At 45.4% G+C, this 21,664-nt stretch overlaps 1 protein-coding gene across 1 annotated transcript in view; it reads left to right on the forward strand.

Annotated features, from left to right (window-relative positions):
- ADAMTS7 (ADAM metallopeptidase with thrombospondin type 1 motif 7) overlaps positions 1 to 21,127 on the forward strand; it is a 168,694-nt gene extending 147,567 nt beyond the window's left edge. Inside the window, exons 23-24 of the mRNA XM_072628586.1 lie at positions 467 to 626; positions 20,425 to 21,127. Coding sequence (XP_072484687.1) covers positions 467 to 626; positions 20,425 to 20,588 — 324 coding nt within the window. The 3' untranslated portion in view covers positions 20,589 to 21,127. The remainder of the gene's footprint in view (positions 1 to 466; positions 627 to 20,424) is intronic.
- Positions 21,128 to 21,664: the final 537 nt, after the last annotated feature.

Here is a 21,664-nt window from a genome sequence, read left to right on the forward strand (position 1 = left end):
GAAGGGCAGGATTTGAAATCATGACCCCTGACTCCCAATTTCATTGCTATTTCCCATGTGCAACATGCCAAAAATGTTCTCGTCCATGTTCTCTTCCTCCCCCAGGTATCACGTTAGCCTGGGCCCTGGCTCCTACCCACCAGGGCAGTTACAGCAGCCTCCCTCCTTGAAAGTACAATGCCAAGGCCTTCTCCTTCAGGAAGCCTTCCCTAATCACTCCCATTGTTAACGGCCTTCCACATCGCTGCATTTTACACTCCTGTCATGTGATGTTACACATCCTTATCCTGTGATAAGAGTGTATTCAGTTCTAATCTAATTATCCCACTACTGGACCATGAGCTCTCTGAGGGACAATGCCTTGTCTAATCGTCCTGTCTCCCCAGGGCCCAGATCAGTGCACAGCACACCTTTCAATGCCTGTTAAATGAATGAGTGAATCCTTCCTATGGTCTTTTTTCTCCAGTGCTCAGCCACATGTGGTGGAGGGATCCAGCGGCGGCTGGTCAAGTGTGTCAACACCAAGACCGGCCAGCCAGAAGAGGACAACAGTCTTTGTGACCATGAAGCATGGCCTGAAAACTCCCAGAGGTGCAGCCCCCAGGACTGCCCTGCCAATGAGTCAGGTAGGTGACTCTCCCCTGCCCTGAACCCTCCTTGGGTTCAGGAGGCCACAGGGGAGGCTGGATTCTCTCCCTGGTGGAGTCTGGGATTGAAAGGAAGACAGCATGGGAAAAGAGCCTAATAATGGAAACCTGGAAACCTGAGTTCACAACCTGGGCCCACCTCCTGCTACCTGTGGGCAAGTCATTTCCCCTTTCTAAGGCCCAGTTTCATATGCCTTTAAGTGAGAGAGAGTTGGGCTATGTAATCTCTGAGATTCCTTCTAAATCTGATGGTATTCATTCTATGATCTCTCCCAGGGGTGACATTCTATGACTTGTTGATTTGTTTTTAATGTTCTCAAGGCCTTCCAGTTCTGACATTCTATGTTCTAAGGACCCTCCCAATTCTGATAGTCCATGTTCTAAGACTCCAGCTCTGACATTCTGTGTTCTAAGGTTCCTCCCAAATCTGCCATTTTAAGTTCCAAGGTCCCCTCTTGCTCTGATATTCTGGGTTCTAAGTTCTTCACAGTTCTAAGGCCCTTCCTAGCCCTGACACTCTATGTTCTAAGGTTCCTCCTTGCTCTGACATTCTCTGTTCTAAGACCTCTTCCAGTTCTAGAACACAGCCTGTGTTCGAAAGTCCTTTCCTCCTCAGATATTCCATCATTCTTGATGATCATCTGTCCAATTTATGAATTATCTAGTTCATTTACAATGATTATGAATTGTTATTTTATCACACCCCAAAAAGCTGCCTTGATTCTGGGCTGCCCTAAGCAAGGCAATGTCTCTAGAATGAGGAAGGTGGTGGTCTCGCTAGAGGCAGGAGTTCTTAACCTTTCCTGTGTCCTTGGCCCACCCCTCATTTGTGGCTATATGGTGAAGTCTGTGGACCCCTCTTCAGAATATGGTTTGTTCCTTGTATTCACAATGGAAATAAATGCTGAATTTCCCTGAGAGTTTAGTAAAAATTAAGATCTCTTTTTTTTCCCCATCCAAGTTCATATATCCCCTGAAATCTGTCTATGGAGACAGCTGGATAGAGGTCTAGGCTTAGAGTCAGGAAGACCTAGGTTCAAATCTGATCTCAGATGGATATAGTAAATAGATTTGATAGATGGATAAATAGATAAGATAGAGAGATAGATGGATGGATAGATGATAGATAGATAGATAGATAGATAGATAGATAGATAGATAGATAGATAGATAGATAGATAGATAGATAGACAGACAGATAGATGCATGGATAGACAGAGAGAGAGAGACAGAGACAGAGAGACAGAGAGAGATAAAGTGGATGCCTAGGTTGATGGAGAGAAAAAAGGCACTATTGAAAGCACTGAGAATACAAGCAGCAATGCAGACAGTTCTTGCCCTCAAGAGCCTTAAAAGGAACTGAAAAGCAGGGGTGGCTGTGGAGGAGGCAGGGAAGATAGAAAAGTGGTCCAGGCGTTGAGCTGGCTTAGAAGGCTGGCCAGAGTGAAGAAACCACTCACCAAAGGAGGATGCCACAAGGCTGGGATATTGCCAATAGGAGAAGGTCACTGGACTGAGATGGGAAGTCATCAGGAGTTGTGGGCTGAGGCAAGTTTCAATGTGGATGTTGTCCTCTAGTAATTTATAAACACGAAAATGCTATTACAGAAGTGCGTGATCTCATTTTGGTGAAGGTTCCTGACATAATGGATAAAATGCCAGACAGAGTCATGAAGGCCAGGGTTCAAACGAGTCTCTGATAATTTCTTGCTGTGTAGCCTGGAGCAAAGCAGGGTTAGTCTCTGATCCGCAGGTGAGTCACTTCCCCTTGTCTACAAAATGAAGGGACTAAACTAAGCCACTTCTTAGACCTGTCCCTTCCAGCTCTATGGACTGGCTGCTATCTGCTCCATGGAGGGAGTTCTCATCCTGGGAGTTTCTCTAGCAGTGGCATCACAGGGTCTTCCCATGGCTTGGAAAGGCAATGTAGAGCAATGGTGAGAACACAGGTATAGCATCTACAGGTTTAGCACTAATGCTTCTGCCTATGATGGAGTCCCAGCTTTCCTCCAGGGGTGCTGTGGGGATCTGGCTCTTTTTAAACCTTAACATGCTGTTGAAATGGGGCATAATTCCTGTTTTCCATAAGTTTTAAGTGTCTCACCACTGACAGTGGAGGGTGGCCTGAGTCATCAGCACACTTATGTTCTGTGGGAAAGACAACAAACACGTATATGCACACATGCACATATATATGTATGTGTATACACACATATATAAATGCAATGTAGAACAGGGGAGGATGGGATAGGCCTGTGACCTCATTGATCTAGGCAGCCCCCAGCTTCATCCCCAGCTGAAACTCCCTCTACTAATGTAGACTAGCCCATTCTCTGGGACTTCCAGGATTGGTTGCCTGGAGCATGGAGAAGGTGTGATTTATCCAGGGCCATACAGCCACAGTCTGTCAGTGGTGGGACTTGAACCCAAGACCACCTGACTCTAAGGCTGACTCTCTATCCACTATATCACCCTGCCTCCACAAATGAAAAATAAATCCAAGCTAATTTTCTTTGGGGGGGGGGGGGTGTTGGAGCAGCTGGGAGAGTTAAGAAAGGTCTCAGGTCAGAGGTGACATCTGAGCTGAGCTTGGAAAGAGATTAAGGATGGGGAGAGCAGAGGGAGAAGAGGGTCATGGCAGGCCTGGGGAATGGCCTGTATGCTGTGGAGATGCTCTAGATCAATCCAGAGCAGCAGCTGGGCTCAAGGAGGACAGCAAGCCCCAGTCTCTTCTGTTCTTGGCCTCAGTTTCCTTCTTCATCAGTGAAGAAGTCTGGTCTGGAGGATCCCTACATGTCTTCTGAGCTCTGGAATGTGGGACTTCTCCATCTAGACAGGCTCCCATAATCCCACAGCTGGGGATGGCCAAGCTTCTTCCATGGGCTTCTGACAAATCTTAGCTGATGAGAAAGGAGTCAGAAAACCAGACAGGCTTAGTGGCAACCTTACTACAGACTCTACCACAGCTGCACTAAGGAGATCCCTTGACCCCAGTCCCAGAGCATGGGGAATGTTAGCCAGTTAGTATAGTCCTAATTGTCTCCATGTGACCCCTCGGACTGTGGATCTGTCTGTTTGCCCCGTTTTAGGTCCTCTGAATTTAGCACACAGTAGGCACTTCATAAGTGTTTGTTGACTGACTGACCTCTTGAGGCCCATGCTCTGGAGAACAGCCCAAAGTGGGCCTTGGTTTGGATTTGGGTCTTTGTAGTTACTCAAAGTCTTGTTTCTCTATGATAGCATCGAGGAGGGGGTAGATTTAGGAAGTTTGGGAAACTCAGCGTATGATCTGGAATGAACAGTGGTGTGGAAAGATTGCTGACCCAGAAACCAAAGACCTGAATTTAAATCCCAGCTCCATCCTTCATAGCAAAGGATGACTCTCTCTCCCTTGGCCTCAGTTTCCTCATCTTTATAATGGTGAAGTCAGACTACATGACTTGTAAAGCCTCCTTAGCTCAAAACTCAGAGTCTCTCAGAGAAGCCAGATCCTCTGGTCTGACCATGGCATTTGGCTCTTAGGAGCAGTGTGACTGGGTAAGCAATCAGTAAACTCCTTGAGGTTTCAGTTTCCTCATCTGTGAAATGGGGACATTTAAACCGAAGTCCCCTCAAGTCCCTTGGAGCTGCATATCCCAGGGACTCTTCTTTCTGGCTCATGTCAAGCTGGAGCCCCTTTCTCAAACCCAGTACCCTTGCCACTAGGCCATGAGGGGCCTCTCCTTTTGGGAGGGCAGGGAGGCTGCCCTTTGTGACTCAACATCACCTGTTTGCTTTAGAGGAGTGTTTTTGGTGAGTTTTTGCTAGAACTCCTTCCCCATCCCCACTCCCACTGCGCACACACACACCTTCCTTCCAGTCATCCTAGATTATTCACTGACTCCTGACCTTATTTTGTTCCTTCTGGACTCCATGCTTTTGCTTGTGCTGTGTTTCCTTCCTGATATGCCATCTCCTCTAATGTCCTATCCATACCCTTGGCCCAGCAACTATCTCCTCTGTCAAGCTTACCCAATTCCATTTGACATGTATTTATTAAGTGCATCCTGTCTTTTTTCAGGCCTTGTGCTGGATAGTAAGGCTACAGAAATGAAGAATGACCCAGTCCCTATCTCCAAGGGGCTTTTGCTCTTAGTAGAGGGAAATGGGATTGCAATGGGTTGAAAAGGCTTTATTAAATACTTACTGTGTGCCAGGCACTGCGTAAGCTTCAACTCAACATGCTTACAGTCACTAGGGAGAAGTAAATACATATCTACAAGGCAAATACAAGATAACTTGGGGGAAGGCTCTTGTGACATAATATCCATGAAGTAAACTCTAAACTCTTTAACACTGCATGAGTCCATCTTTGCTATTTGCAGAAATGGCCTTAGCTTTGGGTCTGTTGGAAGGAGCAGGGGCCTGAGAATCAGGGCACTGAGTCTGTGTTGACTTCCAGAGTCTCAGTTTCTTCAGTTGTAAAATAGGTCGATGATTCTTGCCCTGTTTCACAGAGGCGCAAACGGTCCCCAGTCATGAAGGATTTTCCTGATGTCCATGCCCTGGATGGTTATTTTCATATAAGTTTCATGACTCAGGACCAGATGGAGTTTCATTTCTTCCTGGCCTTCCCTGTACATTGCATCCCTCCATCCCCCAAATCCTCCGGAAAGGGCCTTTCCTGGTTAGGAACAGTCTGAGTGTCAGCTGCCCCGCCGGACAGAGCAAGGAACAGCGATGGAAATGGTTGCAGCTTCCTGGCCAGCTGGGAATCGTCCCAAGGCATTGGGATGGCCAGAAGCCAAGAGTTTAGACACACCAGCTCAGCACATGCACATGTGAAAGACACCCCACACACATGTGCGCACACATAGCAACAGATACATGTGGTCAAAGAGACATGTACACATGTGCCCACCCAATAGATGCTTGAATGTGCCCCAGTACTATAAACACACCCATGTATGTGTAACATGTACAGTCAATGAAACTGGAATATGTATGTATATACGTAGGCATGTGTAACAAATACAAACTATGTTAGCTCCTGCAGGAAAGCTGCTATTTCAGTTTTGTCTTTATTTTTCAGTTCCGAAATGCTTGCTAGTTCATCAGTTGAATACATGAATATATAGTCAACATGTGCACACAGAATGCAGCCCACATGGTCCAATAAGCATCTATTGAGCTCCTGCTGTATATCAGGCTCTGAGCTAAGTGCTTTGCAAATATTATCTCATTTCCTATATACGTATCAAAAAACTTACTTCCCTCAAGCCCCAACTAAAACCCCCTCTCCTCCACGAAGCCTGTCCCAGCCTCTCTTAATGCGGTGCCTTCCCCACTCTGAATTCTTTCCTGTTTATCCTGTACTTGTGTGTTGTGGTTTGCAAGATCATAATATCCCTGAGGGCAGGGACTGTGCCTAGTCTGACGGCTGGCATGTAGCAAGCACTCACTATATGTCGATTGACTGACACATCCACACAAGTACATACATGCACACTTTTCCATTTCTGTAGCTTCCTGACTACCCATTGGCAAGGACAGAAGAAGGCTTAAACATCAGGGAGGTGGCTGGTTAGCCAGCTACCCAGCAGGGTCCCTCAGTTATGGAAGATTAAGACCACCAAAGGGCTCACCTCTCTCTTAACTCTGTCTATCCTCCCAACCTCCCACCCCATCCCTGCCACCTGCATCTGTTCCGGGGCCTCTTCCTCCTCCATCCCCATGAGGTTGCCACCGGGTATAATGGCTTTAGCTTCTGAGGCATGAGACAAATCTCTAGTCCCTGCTCTGGGTCCACCAGAATGTGAGATCTAGGAGGAGCCATGGAAGATCAACAGGAGTCCTGGATTTGAATTCTTCCTTGTAAACAGACTGCAATATCACAATGTCCCTGGGTTTTAGTTTCCATAGCTTTGAAATGGGGCACTTGGGCCCTTCTGACTGTGTAAACTAGGATAAATCATTTCCCTAGCCTGGACCTCAGTTTCCTCATCTATAATATGAGATGCCTTCCTGCAATTTTAACCTTTCATGCCTTAAGTAGCTTAACTCAAACTGCACGAAGACATTTGGGACACCCTGTATCATTCTTTCTAATTTACAAAAAGTTCTTCCAACAGTGACTCTCTAAAGTATTGTTCTCCCCATTTTACAGATTGTAGGATTCTAGGCAAATGAGTAGGGACTATAGGGATCATCTAATCCAACCCCTTCATTCTACAGAAGAAACCAAGGTCACCTGGGGACTCAAGTTGCAGAGCCAGGTTTTGGAAGGATGCCCCAATTGCCAAGCTAGGGCTCCTTCTGTTGTCCCATGCATGGTGTCTGAGGTCCATCCCAGCTCCAGCATTCCAAGACTCTCGCTGTCTGGGAAGGCTCCCTGGAGGAGGTGATGGGACGTGGTTGGGTCCTGAAACATAGTTGGGTTTGGCCAGGGAGCAGAGACTCACCGAGCCCCCTCCCAGGTTGTCATTTTTGTTTGAGCACACTTCAGCCATGGTCTAGACTCCATAGTCTGGCCTCTTTGGGAAAAAATGCATCTCAACCTGGTGGTTCCTCAGGTGTGATAGAATTCTCAGTGGGAAATTCCATTCCCATTGTTTTTTCTCCTTATCCTGTTCTGAGTCAGATTGAGAACCTTTGACAGCCACTGGTGGAATCCATTGTACACCCTACAAGGGGAGTAGGGAGTCCTAAGTCTTCTAGGCTGAACGCCCAGACCCCCAGAGCCCACAGGTTAGGGATTGGAATGAGAGAAAGCCCATAAAACCAAAGGAAAACACTGTTCATGCCCTGATGCTCTGGGGCACATGCTGTGTTCCCCCCTCCACCTGGCTGGGAGGAAACAGCTGGCAAGGGAACATCAGCCAAGCCCAAGCCAGCTGTTCCCTGCCAGGACAAACAATGGAGCAAACGTCTGGCAGCCAGACAGTGGACAAGAATGACCTTCCCCAGTACATCCACTGCAGGCTATCCCTGGGCCCTTGGACAGCCCTGGCTCTGCCATCCCAGCTCTTGGGCCCTTGGGGTCCAGAGGAACCTTTGTCACAGTGAGGCTTCTGGGGATTTGCAAGGTCTGAGAGCTGCAAGGACCCCAGAGATCAGGGCATGGAGTCATGGAGAGACATGCAGGCAGAAGACTTGGAATCAACTCTCAGCTTGGCTTCTTACTGCCAGTAAGTCACTTCACCAGGCCTCAGTTTCCTCTGTTATAAAATGAGAGGGCTGAGCTCTTCAGAGAAGCAGGAGATCATAGATTTAGAGCCAAAAGAGAATTTAAAGACCTGTTGGTCCAAGCCATCCATTTTACAGATAAAGAAATTGAGGTCCAGAGAAGGTAAGGGACAGTTCAAATCCTTCTTTCTGCAAGAGGCTTCTCCCACTCCCCATCACTGGTAGTTCTTTCCCAATGGGATTTCCTCCCATTTACACCACATATATCTTGTATGAAGTTGGAGGGATGCATGTTATCTTCTCTATTAGAATATAACCTCCCTCAGGGTGAGGACCATGTTTTTACCTCTATGTGTATCCCCAGCACTTAGCATAGCACCTGGCACATAGTAGGGCTTACTAAATACTTATTGATTGACTGATTGCCTGAGTTATGCAGCCAGGAGTCAGAATGTGAACACAAGTCCTCTGACTCAAAACTCCTCACTCTTCAAGGTAGAAGAGACTTCAGGTGTCACCTAGTCCAACTTCTGTCAAGGGTCTTTCTACCCCCACCCCAATCCTTTTGACAGCATCCTTGAGAGGTAGTCATCCATCTTCTGCTTGAATACTTCCAGGGATGGTGAACACACTACCTCACTGGGTGGTCTAACCCCATGGCTGGACATTTCTCATTACAGGAGGTTTGTTATTCTGATGTAGATCTGCTTTTCCCTGTAACTTCCACTCTTTGGTCCAAGGGCTTCCTGGGGGAACTATAGAAAATGACCTTAAACTAGTGTTCGGCTGTTTGAGAAAATTCACTAAAATTCGGTTCAACACATAAGCACCTACTCTATGCTAGCCTCACAGTAGGCAGAGAGCAGCCACATACAAAGGCGAAAACAAAATAGTCACTGCCTTCAAGGGACATTCCTTCAATTGCTCTTCATCTCGTGGGGTTTCCAAACCTAACCTTCCTTGCCCAGGATAACTCTCCAGCTTGATAGTGACTAGCACATAGTAAGTGCTTAAGAAATACATGCTGAATTGAATGTTAGAGAATTTTTAGCAAGGATGCACCCAGAGCTTGTCTCATGCATCCAGTTGGGGTCAACCTCCTGAGTTCTGGGCGCCATGCTTGTTTTAGAATGGCCTACCCTGCCCATGGCCTTGTTCCATTGAGTCATAGTCTAGAGCTGCTATGGACCTTAGAGGCCATCTCGACTAACCTCATTTTATAGAAGAGGAAACTGAGGCCTGTGAAGATTAAGGGGCTTAGGATGAAAGGGGCTTAGAGTCTCAGTAGACCTTGGAGACCCTCTAGTCTCCTCCTCTCATTTTATAGACTAGGCCCACATGATTTGGACAGGGCCATATAGGCAGTAAGCATTATGGGCAAGCTCTGACCCCAAAGTCACAGTGACTGTGAATGAAATAGCAGACCATACTGTTGGCTCATGTTACACCCACAGTTCACCAAAACTCCCAGGCCAGAGTGGCCCTTTTGAACCTGAGACTGGCCAAGCCCATTTTCTCCTATAACTGACTTTCTGAAGCCCAGGGCTGTTCCTGGGAACCCAGGATGGGGGCCAGAGGTCACAGGCTTAATCCTCTCCTCTTCCTCCCTCACAGCCAAGCAAAGCACACTTGTATTTACAAGGCCTGTGCCGGAAAGTTTATTTTTCTCAGCTCCACAGTGCCCCACGGGCTTTCCAGTAATAATGATCATGATGATAGCTGACATGTATGTAGCATTTTAAGGTTTTCCAAGCACTCTATAAGCGTCTCATTTGATTCTTACAACAATCCTGTAGAAATAGCAGTCAGAGCAATAATCCTTTTATTCAGTCACAAAAAGCAGTTGTTTAATCCAATAGTCCACAGAACATTAAATATAAAAGAATTGTAGCAAGATCATAACTTGTTTCAAGACCACTTCTATCTGAACTCCATCACAAACAATTAGGAGAATAAGACAGTGGTAATGGCGCTGACAGCTTGACATTCCCATGGGGGCGTGCAGGGACAAAGCATTTTACCTCCATGTTCACTTATCACCTTTTGAATGCTGGGTAGAAGTTGGCTAACTTTCTTGGGCCTCTGTTTCCTCACCTGTAAAATGAGGGGATTGGACTAGATGATTTCAGAGATTTCTTCTAGTTATGGATGTATGACCCGCATAACCTCAACCCTACCTAGGGAGCTCATGAATTGTCCCCATTTTACAGAAACTGAACAAAATGAAATAGAGAGGTGGTATGTTAGAACACTCACTGGATCTGAGGTCAGAAGGTGGGTTTGAGTTTCACCTCTGCTCCTTACTCATCACATAACCTAGGATAAGTCACTCAACCTCAGTCTATTTCCTCATTGGAAAAATCAGTATTTCTAAGTGTCTAATACCTAGATGACACTGTGAATACAGTGCTGGAGCTAGAGCCCAGAAGACCTGAGTACAAATCTGGCCTTAGATACTTAATAGCTGTGTGAGTCTAGGCAAGTCATTTAATCTTGATTTGCCTCTGTTTACTCATCTGTAAAAATGAGGATAATAATACCACCCCCTCAGGAAGATCAAATGAAGTAGTAAAGTGCTCTATAAATGTTAGCTAATATTACATTTATTCCAGGTCATACAGAGAGCAAATGGAACAGTTGAAAAGGTTAGGATCATTGACATTCTCCTCTGTGGGAAGCCTAGGGAGAAGGAGAGAAAGAAGTCATTGGAGTGGGGTATGGGGGCGGGAGAGGAATAGGGGATGTGGAGGCAGCCCGATGTTGTTTTCCCAACACATTGAACAGCCTGGGGAGGTAAATTATTTCTCTAAATTAACCCCCTGGGTGAAAGGGGATCACTTGTAGGAAAACAGAGTGAAGGGAAGGGTGGAGATGTCAGGCAAAAAATGCATTGTGTTAAGGAGACTGGATGGGGCTGAGCCTCTGCAGAAAGGAGAGATGGGAAAGTCACCTCTGCCTGACATGGGTTACAGCTGGAAGAAGTAAAACTTAGACCATCCTCGGAAAAGCCTGATGGAGCCTTAGAACATAGAATGTCACCTCTATTGGGTTCATCCAGTCTGCCCCCCTCATTTTACAAAGAAGGTTCAGAACCTGTCTTAAAGGGGTGCTTCCGCTTTCTACATCCCTCCCAGCTGATTTTCCTTGAGCAGGGGCTCCTGGAGGGCAGCCACTGTGAGCACTTCTCTTCCTCCCTCCTCAGCCACATTCTCTCACTTCCCAACCCCCTCCACCCTCCCATGACTACCCACAGCTATAGGCTCCCGGTGAGGCTCAGCATGGTCAGGCCTCCCCATCATCTGGGCTCCATCACACCAGCTCCACCCCACCCCACCCAACTCCCTTCCTCCCTCCTCCTCCTGGGTGGTCGAGTCCTCCAGGCTTCAATGGGGAGTCCAGGGGCTCACCAGCTGGCTGCCAGCAGCTGAACCAAACCAGGCTTCATGAGCCTTCCCAGGAATCCTTGACTGCAGGCACACACCGGTACTGCAGAGAACAGGGAAGGAATGAGCATGTGTTCCTGAGAGAGAAGCAGGAGGCAGGGGAGGGGGGCAGTCGCTGCGGGGAGACAGATGAAAGAGCCTGGGGAGTCCAGGCCAATTCCTTTCACGATGACCCAGCCCACATCAACCTCACATGCATTACCTGTGACCTCCTTAGAGAGGGAGATACATATGGAGTGAGGGGCAGGCTTAGGTCCAGTCCAGTGTGGAAGCAGAGCTCTGTCTAGAGGGGCCCGGCCAGGGGAGAATTTCTCACCCATGATGTGACCTTGAGCCATCCACCTAACTCACTCTGTACTCCAGTTTCCTTCTGTATAAAATGAAGTTGTTAAACAAGCTATAGGCTCAAAACTTCAGAGCTAGACCAGACTCAAGTCCGGTGCTTTCATTCCGGGCTGACCCAAGGTTCCACAGCAGAACCAGAAATTAAACGCACGTCTTCTGACTCCAAATTCAGTTTGCTTTACGCTGACCTACTAGGCACCAGGCGCTGGACCCTAAGAAGAAAGCAAAACAGCCTCTGCCTTCAAGAAGCTTATATTCCACCAAGAGGAAACACCATGTATACAGATTAAGTCTAAACAGCATACATCTATGAGCATTAATAATAAGAGGGATTACCTACAGGAAGAAGGTAACACCAAAGATGTGGTCTGTTGGAGACGAGGAAGGAAGGTATTGCAGGTATTGGGGGCAGTTTGGCTGGAATATAGGGTGGGTGAGAGCAAATCAGTAAGTTGGAGCCAGATGGTGAAAAGCTCTTCTTGCTGAGTTCAAATCTGGCCTCACACAGTTACTGACTGTGTGACCCTGGGCAAGTCACTTCACCCAGTTTGCCTCAGTTTCCTCATCTGTAAAATGAACTGGAAAAGGAAATGGCCAACTGCTCCTGTGTCTTTGTCAAGAAAATCCCAAGTGGGGTCACAGAGAGTCAGACATAACTGAACAACAACAAAGAGGATAAAGGACAGAGGCAGGAAGATCATTTAGGGAACTGTTGCAATTAATTGTCAAGGCAATGGGTGGCAGGAAAGGAACTGAATGTTGTGGAGCTGGAATGAACAAGACTTGGAAAGTGAATGAAAGAGAGGGAGGAGCCAAAGACAGCTTTGAAGTCTCAAACCCTGATGACTAGAGGGAAGGTAGTGCCCTGGACAGAAATCAGGAAGTGAGAAAAATGACTCAGTGTCCCTTATTTGATGTGACTTTTTTGAAAGTCACTGACAGTTACACAGTCCGGTCCTTCCAGGACCCTGGAGGTAGCTTTTCCAGGCCCAATGACTTGACCTCTTTGAAGATAATTAGGTGATCTCTTACTATGAATGAATGAATGAATGAATGAATGAAAAATGAAATGAATTCATGCAATTCACGAGATGAAATTTCATGAATTGAAAATTTGAATGAATGAAAAAACTAATAAAAAAATACTCAAGCTAGGCATCGTGCTTAGTGCTGAGTATACAAATACAAAAAGAAAGATAATCCCTGCCTACAGAAAGATTACTTTCTTTTTTTTAATTAATTAAGTTATTTGTTTTCAGTTTTCTACGATCACTTCCATAAATCTTAGATTTCCTCCCTCTCCCCCTCTTTTCCCCTCCCTCTCTCCTTCTTCCCCAAGATGGCATGCAATCTTATATAGGTTCTACACATACATTCTTACTAAATACATTTTCTCCTCAGTCATGTTGCATGAAAGAATTAAAATGAATGAGAAAAACCATGAGAAAAAACAAAACAAAACACAAGAGAAAATAGTCTGCTTCATTCTGCAATCCAATTCCATAGTTCTTTTTTTGGATGTGGAAAGCATTTTGCTTCAAGAGTCCATTGGGAATTTTGTAGGTCCTTGCATTGCTGTGAAGGACTAAGTCTACCAGAAAAATTCCTTGCATGCTGTGGTTGTTGTTGTGTACAAAGTTCTCTTGGTTCCGCTCCTTTCACTCAGCATCAGTTCATGTAAGTCCTTCCAGGCCTCTCTGAACTCTTCCTGTTCATCATTTTTTCTTTTTTTTAACTTTTGTTCCTATCTTTCTTGTTATTATTATTTTATTTGTTTTCAGTGTTCTCCAATCACTTCCTTATATCTTAGATTTTTTCCTCTCCTCCCCCCCTTCCCCTCTACCTCCCCACTCCCTCCCTGAGATGGCATACAGTTTTATATAAGTTGTACACATACATTCCTATTAAATACGTTTTCACCTTAGTCATGTTGCATAGAAGAATTAAAATTAATGGGAGAAATCATAAAACAAACCAAAACATAATACAAAAGAAAATGATCTGCTACATTCTGCGATCAAATTCCATAATTCTTTCCCTGGATGTGGAAGGCATTTTGCCTTAAGAGACAATTGTGAATTTTTTTAAGTCCTTGCATTGCTGTGAAGGACTAAGTCTATCAGAAAAATTCCTTACACACTGTGGTTGTTGCTGTGTACAAAGTTCTCCTGGTTCTGCTCCTTTCACTCAGCATCAGTTCATGTAAGTCTTTCCAGGCCTCTCTGAAGTCTTCCCATTCATCATTTCTTATAGCACAATAGTATTCCATTACATTCATATACCACAACTTGTTCAGCCGTTCCCCAATTGATGGGCATTCCCTTGATTTCCAGTTTTTGGCAACTACAAAGAGTGCTGCCATAAATATTTTTGTATATGTGGGACCCTTTCCCATTTTCATGATTTCTTGGGGATACAGTCCTCAAAGCAGTATTGCTAGGTCAAAGGGTATGCACATTTTTGTAGCCCTTTGTGCAAACTGCTCTCCAGAATGGTTGGATCAGCTCACAGCTCCACCAACAATGAATTAATGTTCCAGCTCTCCCACATTTTCTCCAACATGATTTATCATCTTCCTGTTTTGTCATGTTAGCCAATTTGATAGGTGTGATGTTGTACCTCAGAGTTGTTTTGATTTGCATCTCTCTAATCAATAGTGATTTAGAGCACTTTTTCACATGATTATAGATAGCTTTAATTTCTTCCTCTGAAACTGCCTGTTCATATCCTTTGACATTTATCAATTGGGGAATGACTTGTATTCTTACACATTTGACTCAATTCTCTCTATATTTTAGAAATGAGGCCTTTATCACAGACACTAGTTGCAGAAATTCTTTCCCAATTTTCTGAGGAAGCTTACTTTCTAATAAAGAAGAACATATGTTAGGGAGTAGTGCCCAGAGAAGGGAGGATTTGGGGTCTGAGGGACAAGTTGATGCATTAGGCAGTAGGTTGACACAACTCTTTCCAGAAGTCATTATAGTATTGCTCTGATTGCTACACTCAGAACCAGAGGGAGAAAGTTCAGAGATGGGATGGTAGAAAGGCCCTAGGTGAATTGAATGCTCAGTTGAAGCATAGTCTGAAGTCTGGAACTGGCTAGATAACTGGACTAGTTTACACTTGATCAATGGTGAGCATTTGGAACTGGAGTTCCAAAGATAAGATATATTGAATAACTTCCCCATGACCTAAGGGCATGAATTCTGTAGGTTCAGAGTGCTGAGGTCTAGATTCAGACCCAACGGTAAAGGGTCTCCATCCCATCTTGGGTCTCAACTCAACTCTGCCTCCTTCCCAAACTGAAAGAAAAATGAAAAGCAAAATTCTTGTAACACATTTGCATAGTCAAGCAAAACACATTCCCACATTGGCCAGATCCCGAAATCCATCTCATTCTGCATCTCAAGTCCATCACCTCTCATGTGCGTGCCTTTGGAAAATCTGAGTCCCCTAAACTCTTTCTCCCCCTTTTCTTACTCATCAGGGTGTATTTGTGTTGTCAGGATTTTTTTCTGGAGAGCTTCCCATCCCTCCTGGGCTGATTTCCAGGGCAGATCTTTGGCCTCCCCCCAAGTCTCAGGCATGTAGCTGACTCTGCCCAACCTCCTCTGAATTCAAAGATGGCACGCTCAGTTCCACTCAAGATTCCCATCATGTTCGCTTCAGCTGTCAGTTCCTCCTTGTTGAAGAGAATGGCATTCCCCTCTTCCTAGCTCCTCCACCCTTTGAGAAATAAATCATTAAGACAAAATGAAAGTCGATCAGCTGCCATGATTTTGAGGGAGTATCAGAAGATATGTAGGTACCTGGAATCCTCATCACTACTATAAATTAACAGATAACGTTTATATAGCACTTTAAATATGTTATCTCCATTGATGCTCAAAGCAACCCCATAGGTGCTATCAGTATTCTCATTTTACAGATGAGGGAACCAAGGCTAAGGGTCTGAGGTAGAATTTGAACTCAGGTCTTCCTGGGAATAATACATAAAGAAGCAAAAAAAAATCTGTACCCTCAAGGAACTTACAATCTAATGGAGCACAGTCAGTATTTATAAGTGCCTGCTGATAGACTGGACTTTCTTAACGTAGCTCAAGGTAGAATTATCTTTTTGAGCTACCCTATCACAGTGTTGACTCATCTTGATCTTGACCTTGTGGTCCTCTAATACCCCCAGATCTTTTTCAGACAAACTCCTGAGTTCTTACTTCTTCCTTTTCAGATGATTTTTAGTATATTTCTGGGACTCCATCCCTTCTGTTTCTCCCTCCCTCCTTTCTTTCTCTCACTATGCTTCCTTCTCCAGTTCTGGGGTTTCTCACATGAGTATATCTTTTCAAAATGCAATGCTACTCTCCCCTTTTTATGCATTCTGTTCCCTCTCTCATTTTCATCTTTTTATCTCTCACATCTGACATGTGGGTAATTATTAATAAATGAATGCTGATGGATTGGTTCTGAATAAGGCATGGCTTTCCAGAATCCTGACTTTTTCACTGAGCCTCTGTTATGCCCTTAACATTCACTTTGAATCCCCACGTTAAGGCCTTTCTGTTAGGTATACTGGTCTTGTAAAGTCTTTTTTCATCATCAAACTGGTCCATAAAAGCAGACACATTTGCCACATTCCATTCAGGTCACCCTATTTATTGTTCATTCTTGTACACTGATTTGTAGCTATCAGAAGCCCATGGGCTTGGTTACTGGACCTTTTCTATGGCATTATCTCCAGTAAATTCCAGGCCCTCTTGTACTCCTCTTCCTATGTTTTACCTGCCACTGTCTGCATTATTTTCTCAGATAGTTGTGGAAAGGTTGTTCCTCCCCCAGCTTTTTCAATGCCAAATTCTCATGGTCAGTTTTGCTAGATCCTGAATCAACATGTTTTTACCAGCCCCTCTTAGGGGCACTCCGAGCCTGGCTAAGAGCCTGTCATTCCTATCTTTTAAGCCACGTTCCAGGCATCCAACTCTCCGCCTCACCCCATCTTTTTCACCAGTTGTTCACTCTTCAGATCTCCCTCTTTGCAGAAGCCTTTGCCTTTGGTCAGCAGCTTGAGGTGGTATTTTCTGCAGTGCTACTGACTATGCCCCAGGGCTTAGGAGTATACAGCCCTATTTGGGCTGGAGCATAGAATACATGATAATTACAACAGTGATGATAATAAAAATAGTAACAACATATAGTGTTTACTCCGTGCCAGGCCCTATGTGAAGTACTTTTACAATTACTCTCTCGTTGGATCCTCACAACAACCCTTGGAGGTAGGTGCTATTGTTATTCCCATTTGACAGTTGGGGAAACTGAGGCAAGCAGTGGTTAAATGACTTGCTTAGGGTAACACAGCTAGTAAAGTCTGAGCCCTTTCTGATTCTAGGCCTGGGGCTCTAACCACTGCACTATCTAGCTGCCTCTAATACATGGCAGGTTATAATATGAAATAAGCCTGGAGAGGTAGATGGGAGTCAGATTGTGGAAGGCCTTGAGTATACCAAGCAAAAAAAAAATTGTGATCCAGAGTTCAAGGCAGTGTGAGACAAGTTAAAAGTGACATTTAAACTAAGAATAGGAATCATATAACCTGGGTCTGGTAAGGCAAGACTCTCATGCCATACAGTCAAACAGCTCCATGGAACACTGTTGGGACCTAGAATCTGGGCTTCAAATCCTGCCCTAGACACTTCCTAACTGTATGACCCTGGGCAAGTCACTGAAACTCTCAACCTCAGTTTCCTTCTCTGTAAAATGGGGCCAACAGTGCCTTCCTTCACGGAATTGTTGTGAGGATCAAACAAGATAATCTATAAAATCTTTGGCCGACATTAAAGTTCTGTTATAAATGTGTAATCTGATCCTCTTCACAAACACATGACCGAGAGCACGTACACACAAACACACACTCACATACATACGCACTCACATTCATATACACATGTACACACACACACTCATACACACACTCACACTTTTGGGTGGGGGTGTGGAAAGGCAGGAGGCAGGACACATTATTGTGATGACAACATCTGTAAGCGGTTGGGATGAGAAATGCCTTACCCCCCAAAGCACAGCCAGGCTCCAGGCCCTAGACGAGGTGTGTCAGATCTGGCAACAGCAGGGGCTTTTCCAGATGTGTCATCACTCCCCACAGCTGGGTCTCCATCACTGCCAAGAAAAGCCTGTATGGACAAACAAGGCAGACACCAAGGGATGGATCCTGGGAGCAAGGAAACAGGCTTTTATTTTCCATCTTCAACAAAGGAAAAGACTCATAGATTAGCAGCCCTGGAAGGGACCCGAGAAACTATCAGTCTAGCCACATCATTTCCCTGAAGAGGGAAATTTGGCCCAGAGAAGGCGAGAGATGTCTCAAGTAGTGTCCAAATCAGAACTCAAATCCAGGTCTCTCAATTGCCGAGCCCAGTGCACCACCCACCATACCGCACTGCCTGTCAGTTTTGTTCTCACTTTGAGGCATGACAAAGGCTTTTAAGAAATGACTTTTGAAAAAAAAGAGGAGCCAATCTAGAATGTACCTGACATCTCTTTTTTTATTATTATCAGTATTTAGTTGTATCTTACTCTACATGACGTTATGGACTTTTCATCCATGGGGTTTTCTTGGCTTCTCCAGTGCATCCCCATTCCACAGCTGAGGAAACTGAGGCAAACAGTGTTAAGTGCCCAGAGTCACACAGCTAGAAAGTGTCTGGGGCCAAATTTGAATTCAGGTCTTCCTGACTCCATGCCTGGCACTCTATCCACTGCACCTAACTACCCCCCTACATCTCTTAGTCATTATGTTACCAAAAAGTTGTAAGAGACACAGTCTGATGGAAGAAATTGAGAGGAGATGCAGGCTACCCATTTCCCAGACTGCAGGGCACAGGATTTCACTCTCCAGGACAACAGCCTTGGGTTTCTCCAAGTCCTCTTTGCATGTTCGGGTGGGGGATAAAGGACCGAGAGTTGTGACTGTGCTGCCCAGAAATCTGGCTAAGGATGAGGCCAGAAGGGGACCTAGGAGAGAGAAAGGAGGGGTCTTCACCTCATCATCATAATGATGACCAGTATTTCTGTAGAGCTTGCAAAGAACTCCAAATGTCATCTCATGTTATCCTCACAGCCCTCAGAAGTAGGTGGCGTTCTTATCATTCTCATTTTGTAGATGGGGAAACTGAGGCTCAGAGAGGGCCCTTAGTTGCCCAGGATCAAATAGCTACTAGATATCTGAGGCTAGATCAGCACTCGGATCTTTCTGACTCCAAGAGATGTCTCTAATAATAGAGGCATCACATGGAGATTTAAGGTTTGTCAAGTACTTTTCAACTTATCTCCCTTTATCCTTATAATTTTGCAGATGAAGAAACTGAGTCAAACAGAGGCTCAGACCTCAGCTTCCTCATTTGTAAAATGGGACAATAATGTCTGTTCCACCTGTCTGGCAAGGGAAACGCTCTCAAAGACATCAGGCTTCTCATGTCAGAAGCCCCCCCCCCCCCAATTCTCTCCCTCTCTCCCAGCTTCTCCTGAGAATCTTATTGGGTGAGTTGCAGCCCCCTCCCCTGCCCTTTTGCACAAGAGCCCAGTGAGACTTGAGCAGGGCAACCCCATGACTGGGGTAGACTAAAGTGGTCAGAGTTCCAGGTTCCAGTCCTGCCATGTTCTTTACCAGTTCATTTCCCCCTGTTCTCTGAGGCAACTCTGACTCTCACTGTTAGATCAGGAACTACAAGATAGGATTGGGACGGACAAGAACAGGCAGAGCTCCAGGAATTCCCCCTTTATCCTCACTTGCCACCCTCCCATGGCCCAAGTACAAAGAGCCTCCCAGCCCCTCTCTCCTCCAACTCAAAACAGCTCTGGAGTGTAACAGAACAGGCCCCAAAAGTTGGACAATTGGTCTCCAAGCTGCTTCATGGCACTTGGGTGGGTGGATGTTCCCCAGCTTGGAGCCCAGCACTCCTTCCCCTAGACAGGTCTGTCCTAAATGTCCAACAGAGGAAGATTCAAAGAGTGAACAGCAGAACCCAAACAATCCAGCTCCCAGCTTGCTCGATGATCTAGAGCAACTGATCGATAAATGAGTATTTCTGAAGGGCCTACTACATGCCAGGCCCCCTGCTGGCAATACAGAAACAAAAATGAAACAGCCCCTGCCTTTGAGGACCTTATATTCTATTGTGGATCCAACATATAAATTAAGAATTTATAAAATATGTGTGTGTTTGTATATATGTGTGTATGTATATATACATATACACATATGTATACACACACTGAACGTAAGGTAAGTGGTGGGGGGCCCTCACTAATAGTTGAGGGGACTAGGAAAGGCTTCATATAGAGTTTTGAAGGAAACAAGGGATCTTAACAGGCAGAGATGAAATGGGAGGGCATTCCAGGTATGGGATTCAGGCAGTGCAAAAACAAGGAGATGGGAGATGTAGTAGTGCATATATGCAATAGCCAGAGGGTTATGTGGGCAGTGGAATAATATGTAACATTATGGAGGCTTTAAAAGCTGAACCAAGATTACATTTGGTTCTCCAGTTAATAGAGAACTAGAATTTATTGAGTAAAGGAATGATGTGGTCAGACCAAAAATATGTTTATGAACTTTCCATATCTCAGGTGAACTAAATTAAGAATTCTTTCCTCTGCCTGAGCCACCGGGCCCATCTGCACCTGGGGAAATAGCATGAGTAAGCATGGCCATACCCAAGTCTGTGCCTGCATGTGTGATTCTGCATCAGGCCAAGTGTGTTTCTCCCCTGGTGGCCCCTTATTCACCCATGCTCCCTCTGTTGCACCCACAGTTCTTCCCTGTGACCGAGACCGTCTCACTTTCAGCTTCTGTGAGACCCTTCACCTCCTGGGCAGGTGCCACCTACCCACTGTCAGGATCCAATGCTGCAAGACCTGTAGCCTGGACAGTCATGGCGCCCGAGACCGGGGCAATGAGCGGGTGTCACGTCGGTGAGCTGGCTGCCCAGCCCCTCTCTTGAAGGGATCTTCCATGGATCTGAGGAAGCAACTGTTCCCTCCTCATGGGTCTTTGCTCACTTCTAGGGGCAGCACAGAAGGCCTGCCCTCGAAGGAGAGACTCCTGGTGCTCATCACAACCCAGGGCAGACTCTGCTGTTGTTACGAATATTGTTATTTTTAATAATATTATAGTAATTATTATTATTTTAAAAACAGACCCTCCTGGTGCGAACCATTCCACAGCTGAGAAGGATGTGGCCTTACCTCATTAACCCACTTTCCTGGGGAGCATGTTCTCCACAGAGACCAAGGGCATCCCCCTCATCTCAACCCTCCACTCACTCACTTGCCCTTAATGGTGCTAACCCAGCAGGCTTTCCGACAGTGGCCAGACACTTCTACTTCCTGGGAATGGGGGAAGGCTTATTTTTCCCACCTCTCCCCAAAAAAGGTTTTTAATGATTTTTTTTATTCTAATGAAGGTTCAAGGAACACCTACTTTTTGTATTATAAATAAATATCTATCATCCCAAAGACTAGGTCTCCTCTTTGCTTATTAAAAATGGAAGGGAGTGGGGAAAGGAGAGGTGGAGCTGAGAGGTCAAAGTTGGATGTGGTCCTGGGGTCATCTGACTTCAAAATAGACCACAAGGTGAATGGGTCAATAGGGCCAAGGCATAGGAGACCACGCTGAAATCTCCTTAAATGTTGCTCATGTCAATAACACCCCTAACCTCCTATAGCCCAGATGTCAAACTCCCATCCCTTCTCCATTTTACAGATGAAAAAACTGAGCCCTAAACTCCAGGAATTGGCTTGCCCAAGGCCACACTTCAGGAACTAGCTTCTCCCTGGCCTCTAGAAGAAATGGTTGGGGCTGATAGTCAGGAATTTGCAAACCATATGCAGCTTCTAGCCACCTTCCATTTCAGCCCCAGGACTGGATGAAAAATGGATCATAATTCTTCATCACTTTTAGATTTACAAGGGATGGGGAAGAAAAAGGGACCTGTGATTTCATTGGCATAAGAAACTTCCAGAGGAGAGAACCTCCTCCTCCAATACAGATTG

The sequence above is a fragment of the Notamacropus eugenii genome, chromosome 1, assembly GCF_028372415.1.
Source record: "Notamacropus eugenii isolate mMacEug1 chromosome 1, mMacEug1.pri_v2, whole genome shotgun sequence".
Taxonomy (NCBI): domain Eukaryota; kingdom Metazoa; phylum Chordata; class Mammalia; order Diprotodontia; family Macropodidae; genus Notamacropus; species Notamacropus eugenii.